We start from the raw sequence: 11,443 nt of genomic DNA, 5'->3' as shown, positions 1-11,443 counted from the left end.
TTGGGCAAACCAATTTTCCCTTACTTGAAGAGTGGTTGCCTTTTTCCAGCACTTCTCTTCTGGAAGATGCACTGGGAGAGGCAACATTCTGTTGTCATGGCAGAGAAGGCACTGAGCTTTTGCTTTGGAGCTGTTAGTCGAAGTTTGTTAGGGCTGAGAAGATGGTCCCAAGGCTGGGCTGTTTGTGCCATTCCAGTGGGGCTGGAGCCTCTTGCTGCTCCCTTTCTGAGCACAAATCCATAATGATAGGGAGAGGGTTTTCAGCATCTCAGCTGTGACATATGGGTGAGGACCAACACAGGACCAGCCAGCAGCAGCTGTGCAACTTGTCCAGGTTGTAAAAAATCAGTAAAGGTGTGAAATCTCAAGGGCAAGCCCTCAGAAGGGATTGCAGGTAGCAAAGCATAATTGTGATCGGTGTTTTTATTTGTATGAAACAAAGACTGTTCATTTGCATTTTTGTACCTTCTACAGTCTTCAAAGAATAATGTGGAAAACATTAACAGTCCTTTTTCCACCTGCCACGGGGACCCAGCAGCAGGTAAAGCTGCCAACCCACAGGGACCCTCAGGTTATGGCTTGCAGCCCAGGGGCTGGAGCACCCAGATAAATGGAGAAAATTGTAAGGGATGGAGCCCAGAGCCACTGAGCATAGAAGCTGTCTGGGGCTGCTGTGTTGGTGTGGGAGATGAGCTGCACCTCTCTGGTTTGAGCTGCACCTCTTCCGACAGAGGGAGACTGGAAAGCTTTGGTGCCACTTCTCAGGTTGGTGCTAATGAGGAGACTTGCTCCTCATCACAGCACTAATGAGAGATTAGAGCTTCATTGCAGCCTTGAAACCAGAATCAAGCTGTATCAAAGCACCAGTCCGAATTAAGAGCCTTTCCCAGTGGCTGGTATTTTACAGCCCAGTGGCCAATTTCTAAGTCGTAGAGGCCAATTATTTCCAAAGCCTTTGGTGTGCAGCTAATGAAGGCTTGGAAGGGCCCTTCTAGGTGTTTATAAGCCCTGTAGGCGACAGAGATGTAATGGAGGTGGCAGGCACAATTAGCCATCCATAATTCCTCCTAGCAGCTGATTAAAGTCTCTTTATCCGTCTTACCAAGATCAGAAGGGCACATGTTTGGGAAATCAAAAATGCATTAGGGGCTGTCAGCCAAGGCCAGGGCCTGTGTGCTGAGCCCTGGAGCAGTGGCATGTGGCAGGAGTGGCACAGAGCTGCTCTGTGTCCCCCATGTGGGGAATGGGCTCCTCATTCCTGTGGGGTGCAGCCTCCTCTGTGCAGGTCCTCTGCAGCATCAGTCACCCCATCCTGTCATCCTGGCATCCCCTTTGCCTGTGTGCAGCAGGCAGCAGGATGGGATGGCTCCTCTCTAAAGTGTCCCAGTGCAGGAAAGCACCAGTGGGCTTTTAGCTGTTTGGGAGACACGCAGGGGTGCTGGCCTCATCCTGCACCCAGCGAGTTATGAGGGGTGTGAGCTGCAGCTGCCTTCCTTCACCCTTCGCGGGGCACTCCCTAATGCCCCTTGGTGGCAGTTTCATGCCTGGGTGGACAGAGCAGGATGAGGGTGGCCTCGGTCCGCCCATCTCTGTGCTGATAATTTCGGGGACAGTGAGAGCACGAGCCCCGGGCGGCTGTGCTCCGTCGGAGAGCTCTGAGGGCCGGGCTGCCGCGCGGGGCTGTGAGGGGGACGGGGCTGTCCGCGGGTGAGTTCCTGCCAGGGCCTCCCCCGGCCGCCTCCCGCCCGGCCCCCGGCGCCCCCTCCCCAGCCCCGCGGGGGCGGGGGGTCCGCGCAGCCCCGCGCTGCCCGCGCCGCCCCCGCGGGGCCCTGCGGAGGGGCCGCGCTCAGGCCACAGCCCTGCCGCGATGGAGCGGGCGGCGGGCGAGGGCCGGCCCCTGCTGCCGGCGGCGGGGGGCTCCGCCGGGCTCTCCTCGCCCGGGCTCTCCTCCGCCGGCGCCGTCTTCATCCTGCTCAAGTCTGCGCTGGGCGCGGGGCTGCTGAGCTTCCCCTGGGCCTTCGGCAGGGCCGGCGGGGCCGTTCCCGCCCTCCTGGTGGAGCTGGTAAGGGGGACTCGGGGGCGAGGGGCTGCGGCAGCCCCAGAGGGAGCCGAGGGGCGCCGGTCCGGGGAGGGAGCGGAGGGAGGGGACGCACCTGCTCTGGTGCTCGGGGAGCTGCGGGCACCCTCTCCGTGCGGCAGCCCCGTCCCGACCCCTGCCACATCCTTAGGTCGGTGTTGCGGTGCCACCCGAGGGATGCTCTTTGCAGCTGAAGCCACACTTGTAGCTGGCTTGTAGCTCAATTCAAAGTAAATAGGTGTCTGCTCCCGTACGTGCCCCAAAACCCCAAATCTAAACCCGAAGTACCACGTAAGGTTGTGTCTCCATCCTTTTGCTGACCTTTGTTACCCAGGCCCACAAGGTGATCTGGCCGTGGGCCTGCTGTGTCCTGTCCTGCTCTGGGGGTGATGGAGGGTCGGCAGGGCGCTTCTTGCTGGCTCTGTCCCCGCAGGGCTCGCTGGTGTTCCTGGTGAGCGGGCTGGCCGTGCTGGGCTATGCCGCGGCCCTCAGCGCCCAGCCCACCTACCAGGGCGTGGTGCGGGCCGTGTGCGGGGCGGCCGTGGGGAAGCTCTGCGAGGTCTGCTTCCTCCTCAACCTCTTCATGATCTCCGTGGCACTCCTCAGGGTGGTGGGTGACCAGCTGGAGAAACGTGAGTTTTTTCCCTTCACTGTGTTTGGGGCTTGCTTGGGGAGTGAGGGGAAGGTGCTCCCACGTGGGCTGGGGTCACCCCCAGGGTTTTCCTGGAAATTCTAAAGACACGGGGCTCCCTGGTTCTGCCATGGTGTGATGCTCGCGACCTCCTTGGGCCATCTTTCAGGGTGCAGCTGACCCCCCCCTGCCCCCCACAGTGTGTGACTCCCTGTACCCCAACGGGACACTGAGTGGGGCCCCTCAGCTGCCCCCCTGGTACGTGGACCAGCGCTTCACCCTCTCAGCTCTCTGTGTCCTCGTCATCTTCCCACTCTCTGTCCCCAGGGAGATCGGCTTCCAGAAGTACTCCAGGTACCACCTGGGCTATCCCTGTGGTGGCCCATCCCCAGGCACCCTGTACCCCATGTTACCTCCTCCCAGGAACCTGAGGGGCTCCTCTGCTCCCTTTCTCCTCGCTGTGTCCTGATGCTCTCCCATGCCCTGACAGCATCCTGGGCACACTGGCTGCCTGCTACCTCACTCTGGTTGTCATCCTGAAATACTACCTGCCGGCAGAGGGCCTGCATTTGACTGAGCCGCCCCAGCCCTCCAGGTAGGAGGGTCAGCCCCATGTCCCTCCTGCCCTGAACTCAATGGCCTGAGCAGTGACATGAGGGCAGGGCTGGAGGTGGGGCAGGGGTTACACTGGGCCCTAGGTGTGGCGGGGGTGAGCTGGGGACAACTGGTGGTAGCTCCCAGGCCCAGCCTTCACCACAGCAATACCCCTTTCTCCCAGAATCACTGGGAAAGAGATTCCCATAGTGCCATCCAGGCTGTACAGTTTATGGCACGAAGGTTTCTTCTCCATGAGAGCCTCATGCCTTTTGTTCTGTGCTTCCTCTCCACATGCCACAGGTCCTCGTCCTGGACCTCCATCTTCAGTGTCATTCCCACCATCTGCTTTGGCTTCCAGGTAGGTCACTCTGGCCCCTCTGGCTGCAGCTGCCAGGACAATGCTGGCAGCCCCCCATGGCATCCCAGACTGTGGGGATGCTGTCCCTTGACGGGCAGGTTGCAGGACAGGGGACCTGTGGCTGTCACCAGAAGTGCTGTGGGGCAGGACACAAGTGCTGGGAATGAGGCAGAGCGGGACAGGGCACCCATAGGTGGGAGAGAGGATGCTGGGGGTGGGGGCTGTCCCTGCATGGGGCCCCAGCACCATCCCCTTGCCTTGCAGTGCCACGAGGCATGTGTGGCCATCTACAGCAGCATGCGCAACCAGAGCTTCTCCCACTGGGTCACCGTCTCTGTGCTCTCCATGCTCATTTGCCTGCTCATCTACTCCCTCACTGGTAACCCCAGCACCAAACCCTTCACTCCTCCTTGCCCTGGGGGTCCCTCTCCCCTTGGCTCATTCCTCCTCCTCAGAATTCCTCTGTCCTGCTCACTGCACAGCCGCCCACCCCACCTCCCTGTCAGCAGGGCTCTATGGCTACCTGACCTTTGGCGAGGCCGTGGCATCCGATGTCCTGATGTCCTACCCAGGGAATGACCCTCTTGTCATCGTTGCCCGCCTGCTCTTTGGCGTCTCCATTGTCACCATTTACCCCATTGTGGTGCTGCTGGGCAGGTGAGGGGAGTGGTGACAAGCCGGGTGTCTCCCGAGCCGGTGCAGCTCCCCTGGGTGCCGTCAGCCCCTGCAATCCTCCCTCCCAGGTCCGTGGTGAAGGACCTGTGGGCAGCCCCGAAGCGCGGGGCCGTGGCGGTGTCTGAGGCACACGAGCGGCGGGGCCGGGTGGCACTGACGGTCACCTGGATGGCTGCCACGCTGGGCATCGCCCTGTTTGTCCCCGACATTGGCAAAGTCATCGAGCTCATCGGGGGCATCAGCGCCTTCTTCATCTTCATCTTCCCAGGCAAGAGCAGGCATGGGGAAGGAGGAAAGTGGTGGGGGGGGGTCACTGGTGCCAAGGGCATTGCTGCAGGGGAGAGTGGCCTGTCCCGGCCCTGTTTTGGGGGTGCAGGGCTGTGCTTGTGGGGGACAGTGTAGTGAGGGGTGCTGTGTTGGGGCTGAGCTTCTGCACTGACAGCAGGGCTGTGCCTCGTGTGCGTGACTGGGACCCGCAGCCTCGGGCCACGCAAAAAGTGAGTGCATGCTCAGCGGTGGTGGGGGCAAGGGAAGGGACAGGGTGTGGTATCCCATGGGCTGTGGCCAGGGCAGATCCCTGGGGGTCACCCTGGTCAAGGTGGGAACCCTGCAAGGAGGGGAATTTGGATGTGGAGTGCTCTACTGGGGCTGTGCCTGGAAATGTCCCTGTGTACCAGGGCTGTGTCCAGGCATCAAGGACCTACCCAAAGTATCTTTAGGAGCAGAAGAGCTGTGGGGTTTGGTGGCACTGGGGCATGCGGTGGGGACTGGGGTGGGGGCAGGTTGGGGGTCAGAGGGGCAGGGTGCCCCAAGACAGGAAGCCATCAGGTGTTCGGTGTCTGTTGTGCCAGGGTGCTGTGTCCCCATCACCGCTCCTGTCTGGAGGAGCTGGGGCACAGCAGCACCCATGTCAGGGGGACCTGACATGGTGCTGGTGAGTTTGGGATCAGTGTGAGCTTTAGCGTGTCTGTGGTGCCCCTGGGGGAGCAGCAGAGTTTGAGGGAGGATTGAGGTTATGTGGTGAGTGGAGGGAGTGCTCTGGAACATTGGGGTCTTGGTCAGGAGGGTGCTCTGGGGACCCATGAACGTTTGGGGAGGGGTGAGGTTGTCCCAAAGGGTGCCAAAGTGCTAGAGGGGCCCAAGGCAGAAGGTCAGCAGGGTCACCCAGATGGGTGACAAAGCTTGGAGGGGTCCCTTGGGGAGACCTGCCAGAGCATGAGCCCATCATGAGGAGAGAGGACGACATGAGCTGGGGTGATGGAGACCGCGAGGGGACAGTCCCAGCCTGCCCGGGACAGTCTGGGAAGGAGCACGGTGCTGAGGACCCTGCAGCAGAGCAGCACCTGGGTTTAGGGTGAGTGCTGCACGCAGGGGCTTGGTCTGGGGCGAGGTGGGCTGGGTGCCTGGGGAGGAGGGAACTGGGAGGTGCAGACCCAGGGCTCCAGGAACTGGGGCTGGGGCCGGGGAGGGGAGGGAACAGGGCTGGAAGCGTGTGGTGACAGGATGGAGCTGGGGCTCTGTGGGAGTGGCCGTGTCCGAGCACAGGGTCGGGGGATGGGGGTCTCTGCTCAGTCAGCAGGGCCACTGGGCACGGGCAGAATTGGGAATGATCGCGTGGTGACATCTGCTGGCTTTTTGACCGAGGTTTGTGTGTCATTGCAGTGGACGGGGGGGCTGCCAGGCTCTTCTGCCATCGACTGGGAGCGGGGCAGAGGAGCAGGGCAGAGGAGGCTGACCCTGCAGGGAGCTGCACAGCCAGAGGAGCTGGGGTACAGCGTGGCCTGTCACTGAGGTCAGCTCTACCCCGGCAGCCTCTGCTCGTGTCGCTGCAGGGCTGCTCTCATCGCCTGGGGGGTTCTCTCCGTGCTCGGCGGTGCCTTTGTCTGCGGGCAGAGCGCTGCCCTGGCCGTGCTGGGGCTGCTGCGCTGAGGGACCTCAGAGCCCCACCGTGACCCCACCGGGCCCCCCAGCGTCCTGCCCCATACAGAGACCCCAACACAGCCACACCACTGGATCCCATGGCGGTTTTATTTGGCATCACCGTCCCCGTTGTACAGTGGCTAATAAAGACAGGAGAGGGAATTGGCAAAGGTCCTATGCCACACACCCTGAGGGACCCCCACGCACGGCGGGGTGGGTGTGGGATTGGCACAGATGGACAGACACACAGACGAAGTACAGACCCCAGGAAGGAGGGGAGGCAGCCACTCTCACGCCTACAAGGCACCAGCTGCAACTGTGCACATGCAAAGGAAACCCCTGGGGACTGCCCACAGCTGGAAAGGATTAAGGGGCACCTAGGGAGAAGGGAAGCCCCCCTCTGCCACCACCCTGACTCCCCCCTGGGGCATGGGTCCCCATTCCTGCAGGCACACACACACCAGGCACAGCCTCAACCCCCCCAGTCTCCTCCCAGGACTCACCTACTCCCTGCTTTCAGGGGGAGCTCCAGCCTCCCACTCCCATCCCTCCTTCCTAGTGCCTGCCCACCTGCACCCATTGCCCCCCTCCCTGCCTACCTATGTCTGGGGGATGTCCCCCTCCCCAAACGCTGCCAGCCCCTCCCTGGCAGTCCTTCTTTCCCCTGAGACCACCCACACCAGGGAGAGATGCCCCAGGTGGTGAGGAGCTGAGGGAGGACTCTCTGGGGTGGGGGAACACACACATGGGAGTTTCCTTCACTGCAGCCAGGTCACACTGACACCTGCCCCGGGCACGGCCACCCCGCAGAGGGGACAGGTGCTGGCAGGCCCCCAGCACTGACCGTCACTCTTGGCTCAGGGTGCACCAGGCAGCTGCAGGGGAACATCACTGGGTCACACCTGCCCAGCCCCACATCACCCTCAACCCCCCCCCTGCCCAGCCAGCTCAGCCCGTGCTGTCCTTCACACCATGCCACCTGCCCACCCTTGCTCCCCAAAAACTGGAGAAGTGCTGGCTGCCATGGGGTCCCTGTCCCTCACCCCCTGGGGTGGCTGCCCTCATACCTGGCACGGCCACGCTGGAGATGGCCTCAGGCTGGCTGAGCGTGTCCACCTTGACGTGCTGGAAGCCCTTGCAGGTGGCACTCTGCAGGTGCCTGTGCCCAGGTGGGAGAGAGTGGGTGACACCCAGCCCCCCCAGAAACACCATCCCAGCCCCCCACAGCACCCAGCTCTGGCAGGGCAGGGTGCCAGCAATCCTGCTCACTTCCCCTTGTGCAGAGCACCCTGCCTTGGTTCAGGACACTGACCCCTCTCATCACCACATCCAAAGTCACTCCCAGGTGGGAGGTGTAGAGACCCACCCCAACCCCCCGGTCCTGTTTACAGGCACAGCCCTAGAACAGACAGACAGACAGCTCCTCAGTCCTGCTGTCAGACAGGGGACAGAGCTTGGGGCTCAGCTGCTCTAACAACCCTCCACACCCAAGCCTCCCAAAATGGGCTTGTTCATCCCCTCCCCTACCTCTTCCAGTCCTCCTCCGTCTCCCAGAACTCGTAGATGATGAAGGTGACCCCATCAGGCAGCTTCACTGCGGTGACACTGGCAGAAACAGGGAGAGGGGGTGAGCCCCCAGCGTGGGGCATCCCTCCCCCCTCTGCAGCCACAGCTGTGCTCTCGGGTGGGCTATTGAGGGGGGACTCAGCCCCAGCAGCCCACGTAGGGGTAGCCCCCCTCACCATCCCAGCACTCCCCAGCCCATGCAAAACTCCCCCAGCCCAGTGTTGGTGGCTGAGTGTGACTGCATCCCAAATCCTGGCTGCTTTGCCTCAGTCCTTTGCTTGGTCCCCACTCCATCCCACGCCAAGCCCCATGTCCCCAGCCCCCAACAGGCAGCTGCTGATGGTACCCACTGGAAGCAGTCCCGCTCCCCGGCCACGCTCTTCAGGTACTGCTTCAGGGAGCTGCAGAACTCGCCCAGGTGCTTGTGCGACACTGTCATCTCGTTCCTCACCAGGAGCAGGTACTGCAGGGCCCCCAAACACGGCATGTGAGACCCACAGGAACACAGTGACCCCAAACATGGTTCTGTGCTGCAGGGGCACCCCAGCACCCACGGTGGTGGGTGGGCACACTCACCGTGCAGGCCGTGCTCTCGCTGTCCGACAGCCGCTGGTGCAGGTCAAACCACAGGGTCTGGGAAAAGGGCAACAAGAAGCAGAGGGGGTGGTGGATTGCCTGAGGCTGCTGTCCCTCCCTGCTTGGTGGGTTTCTGTCCCCACCATTGGCAACGAGTGTGCCCCCTTCTCCACAGGGAATGGACTCCATGAGCCGTTTGCACCTCCAGTCAGGACCCTTCACAAAAGTTCCCCCTGCCCCATTGCAGCCATCATTCCCAACAGCACATCCTCATCCCTGCCCTAAAACAGCTGAGGCAAGGTCCCTGAATTGTCCCTGGGATGGCAGGACAGCCCCATGCAGGGAAATGCTGGCCCTTACCTTGTCCTCCAGCTTGCCAATCAGCTTGGCCAGCCTGTTGATCTGCCCCTCCAGCCCCTCTGCCTTGGTGTCAGGGGAACCTGCACAGAGCCAGGAGACATTGATGGAGTGAGGGGCACCTGCAGGCACCCTCTGAGAGCCCTGTGCAGCTGCTGGGACCTGAGCGCTCCAAGCCACCCCAGGAACCAGCACTTACCAGCCTGGAAGCTCTTTCCTTGCTCCCTGGGGACCATCCAGGTGCTGGGAGAGTAGCTGGGGACAGAGTTGTCATACCAGGTGTCACTCAGGCCATGACCATCCTTGCTGGGGTAGTGTCTGCAACCAGAGAGCACACAGGGTGTCAGGACAGCAGAGCTGGGCACACACAGAGTGGCATGAGCCAGCCTGGGGAGCCAGCACTGGGGCATCCTTTCTGGCAGCTCTGCCCATGATGCCAGAGCCCTTGGAGGGGGTCAGAAACAAAGGAATGTCAGTGGGCTGCTCCCAGCAGCCATCAATTTTGTTTTTTGCTTATGGAATAGAACAGCCCTCCTGGCACCACCAGCAGCCTTCAGGGCCTTTTTCTGTCCTAGACAGACACCTGCAACATGGGGCATTCAGGCCCCTGTGCCCAGCCAGCTGCACCTTACTGGGCTGGTTTTGCAGTCCAGTGGCATTGGTGGCTTTCAGACAGGAAAAGCTGCTGCCACCCAGACTGCCCATGCCTGAATGGTTGCCCATGAGCAGAGGCTGAGTATCCCACTAACAAACTGCAGCTGCAGTTCTCTGAAGAATGGAAACATCCACTGTAGCATTTCTTCCAGCACGCTTTCTTTGTCTGGCTCTACAAAGCCCATTTGGCCTGAGGGTTGCTCATAGATCCAAAAATCTGTCCTGAAACACTTCCACAGATGGAGCATCCATAATCACCATCCAGCACCAGGTCCTCAGTGGTCCTCCCAGGACCTTGTTTATTTGCAAGCCAGAGAGAATGAGAGATCTGCCTCACAAGGGCTCGCAGCTGCCATCCATGTGAGTGAGATGGGAATGGGTTTGGGGAAGAATGACCCTCTCCTTTCTTCTCCACCAACAGGAAGCCTGTGCCCAGAGGGAGTGGCTGAGCAGCTCAAAGGATTTCCAGTGTTTCCTTCCAACCCGAGCAGCTCTGTGCCAGCTGACTGCTGACAGAGGTGCCTGGGAGCTCTGGCTCCTCTTTTTTAGTCAAGCAGCTCCCAGCTGGAGACAACATGCTGAGTGCCCAATGGGCACCACACCAGCCAGCATCTCCCTGCCCTCCTGTCCCTTCCCTGGCACCTGGCTCCTCCTAAGCACCATTGCTGGGCTCTCTTTCCCCAGACACCTTGTAAATCAGCCAGGGTGGGCTCCACCATATACACAGGGACATGGTGTGCAGGTCCCAAAGAACATCTCCAAGATAAGGAAGCAGGAACAACAATAAAGGGTGCAGGAGCATCCCTTTGCTACAGGCTGTGCAATTATAACACTGCTGGTCCTGGATTATCCCCTGTCAATAGACAGGAAATTAGGCAAAAACAGGCAGAGATTTATTTTAATCAGAATTTAATGAGGTGTCTCCATCTTGGACCTCTGCCTTTGCACTTTGTTCTACAGCCCTTTATTTTTGTGATTTTTAGGCCACCTCTTTGTCTTCATGCAGATGCAGGAGATAATTTTTTTGTGGGATTTGTTTTTCTTTTTAGCTATTATCTTCATGAGAAAACAACTACAATACTCCCCATTATGATCTGGGCCCACACATGAGCAAATAAAAGCCAGCAAAGTCTTTCATGGGCTCTAATTGCTCTGCCTGATGTTGGGTTTGTTTCCTCTTCATTGTTTTGCAGGAGCTCTTACTTCTTTTTGTACCAGGATTACCAAAAAACAAGGAGAAGAAAGGAATGTGAGATGATGAAACCCACAGCATTCCTGCTGGAAAAGCTGGTGAGATGGTGGCAGAGGTGCCCAGGTCTTGCTGTGTTCCACAGAGTCTGTTTTAGGAGGGAGCTGGGATTTTCACTCTCCATGTGCCCCTCTGCCTGCCCATGGCTTTGGGAAGTTGAAACATCCCCCTGCAAGCATTCCAAGGCCTCCTGGTTTGAAGGAACAGCAGGAGAAGGGTTGGTCTGACAAACAGACAGGTTTCCATGGCAACTTGTCCCGGTTAGAGCTGGTGACAGTGGCACTCTGGGGAGCTGTGTGACACTGACACCGAGGGGGCTGTGCTGCGGTTCTGCCTCTGATGCTGGTAACTCCTTACAGCCTAGCCCTGGCAGCACTCGGGAGATCTTGAGACCGTCTCCTCTGTGCTGCCCAAGCTCAGTGGCGTGTGCTGGGCTGCTGGCATGGGGACAGCCCCGCACGAGACTGGGGGACAGCACTGCCTGTCCTCAGCGCACAAGCGCCTTTTCCCTCTGGATGGTTACACCTGCTGAGTGCTCTGGCAGGAGGGGCAGCATCCCTGGCGTGGAAATCTGTCCCTGTGGGCTGTCCCCAGCTCACCTCAGGCTGTGTCTTGCCCTGGGTGAGAGCAGTGGTTTGCTCAGAGCTGCAGCCCCATGCACCCAGCACTGCCCAGGCAGGTGCCAGGTGCTGCCCCTGGTTTGCATCCCCACACACAGTGCTCTTGTTAAGGGTGACCCTGGGGACTGCAGGAGAGGAAGGGACAGGGCAAGACAGAGTGGTG

At 60.1% G+C, this 11,443-nt stretch overlaps 2 protein-coding genes across 2 annotated transcripts in view; one reads left to right on the top strand and one right to left on the bottom strand.

The window, feature by feature from the left end:
* The first annotated feature begins 1,867 nt into the window (after positions 1–1,867).
* SLC38A8 (solute carrier family 38 member 8) lies at positions 1,868–6,267 on the top strand. The gene is made up of 10 exons (XM_054516162.1): positions 1,868–2,062; positions 2,511–2,709; positions 2,909–3,062; positions 3,199–3,303; positions 3,606–3,663; positions 3,928–4,042; positions 4,170–4,320; positions 4,407–4,606; positions 4,781–4,835; positions 6,171–6,267. Exons 1-10 carry the CDS (start codon positions 1,868–1,870, stop codon positions 6,265–6,267), a joined length of 1,329 nt encoding a protein of 442 aa, XP_054372137.1.
* Positions 6,268–6,925: 658 nt separating this feature from the next.
* Positions 6,926–11,443, bottom strand: part of NECAB2 (N-terminal EF-hand calcium binding protein 2) — a 70,941-nt gene continuing 66,423 nt past the window's right edge. The window contains exons 7-13 of the mRNA XM_036390596.2: positions 8,957–9,075; positions 8,761–8,840; positions 8,401–8,457; positions 8,175–8,287; positions 7,786–7,863; positions 7,326–7,417; positions 6,926–7,133 (exon numbers count right to left, since the gene is read on the bottom strand). Of these exons, the coding sequence (XP_036246489.1) occupies positions 7,105–7,133; positions 7,326–7,417; positions 7,786–7,863; positions 8,175–8,287; positions 8,401–8,457; positions 8,761–8,840; positions 8,957–9,075 (568 nt within the window). The 3' untranslated portion in view covers positions 6,926–7,104. The remainder of the gene's footprint in view (positions 7,134–7,325; positions 7,418–7,785; positions 7,864–8,174; positions 8,288–8,400; positions 8,458–8,760; positions 8,841–8,956; positions 9,076–11,443) is intronic.

Source organism: Molothrus ater, chromosome 12 (genome assembly GCF_012460135.2).
Source record: "Molothrus ater isolate BHLD 08-10-18 breed brown headed cowbird chromosome 12, BPBGC_Mater_1.1, whole genome shotgun sequence".
NCBI classification, from domain to species: Eukaryota; Metazoa; Chordata; class Aves; order Passeriformes; family Icteridae; genus Molothrus; species Molothrus ater.
Note: the sequence above shows the minus strand (reverse complement) of the source record. Positions and strands in the feature narration are given on the sequence as shown.